We start from the raw sequence: 452 nt of genomic DNA, 5'->3' as shown, positions 1-452 counted from the left end.
CTGCAGCGGTACCAGGACGGCAGAACCTGGACCCGTTCTGAATCCTCCTCCGTTCCCTCCTCAGGCCAAGGAGCGGGAGCTGGAGCTGAAGAACACTTGGTCCGACAACAAGATGAGCCGGCGACAGACGCAAGCCAAGTACGGCTTCTAGCGGAGGCCGAGCGCCGACAGGTGACTTCCCGCCAATCACACGAGTCTCCCCCCGCGGGTCACCGAGAACCCAAAAACCGACTTTTGCCGGATGGGCCGACGCCACGGCCGGTGTTATTCAATCCGCGATCTCCGCGCTCCGTAACAATGTGACGACCTGCGACCCCTGCGACGCCGGTGTTGCCGTTTTCTGGCTTCGGACGGAGAAGGAAATTTTTGTTTTTCCCTGTAAAATTAACCTTTTGTAGTCCTCGTAGCACGGAGGGAGCCGTTTTGTACTCCCGAAGTGGCTTCTTCCAAGA

At 58.4% G+C, this 452-nt stretch overlaps 1 protein-coding gene across 1 annotated transcript in view; it reads left to right on the top strand.

Annotated features, from left to right (window-relative positions):
- The window catches only part of PRCC (papillary renal cell carcinoma (translocation-associated)), a 6,770-nt gene extending 6,574 nt beyond the window's left edge, over positions 1-196 (top strand). Inside the window, exon 7 of the mRNA XM_018574925.1 lies at positions 65-196. Coding sequence (XP_018430427.1) covers positions 65-151 — 87 coding nt within the window. The 3' untranslated portion in view covers positions 152-196. The remainder of the gene's footprint in view (positions 1-64) is intronic.
- Positions 197-452: the final 256 nt, after the last annotated feature.

This window comes from Nanorana parkeri, unplaced genomic scaffold (assembly GCF_000935625.1).
Source record: "Nanorana parkeri isolate BGI_ZX_2015 unplaced genomic scaffold, ASM93562v1 scaffold3376, whole genome shotgun sequence".
Classification (NCBI taxonomy): Eukaryota; Metazoa; Chordata; class Amphibia; order Anura; family Dicroglossidae; genus Nanorana; species Nanorana parkeri.
This window is presented reverse-complemented; position numbering and strand designations above follow the sequence as displayed.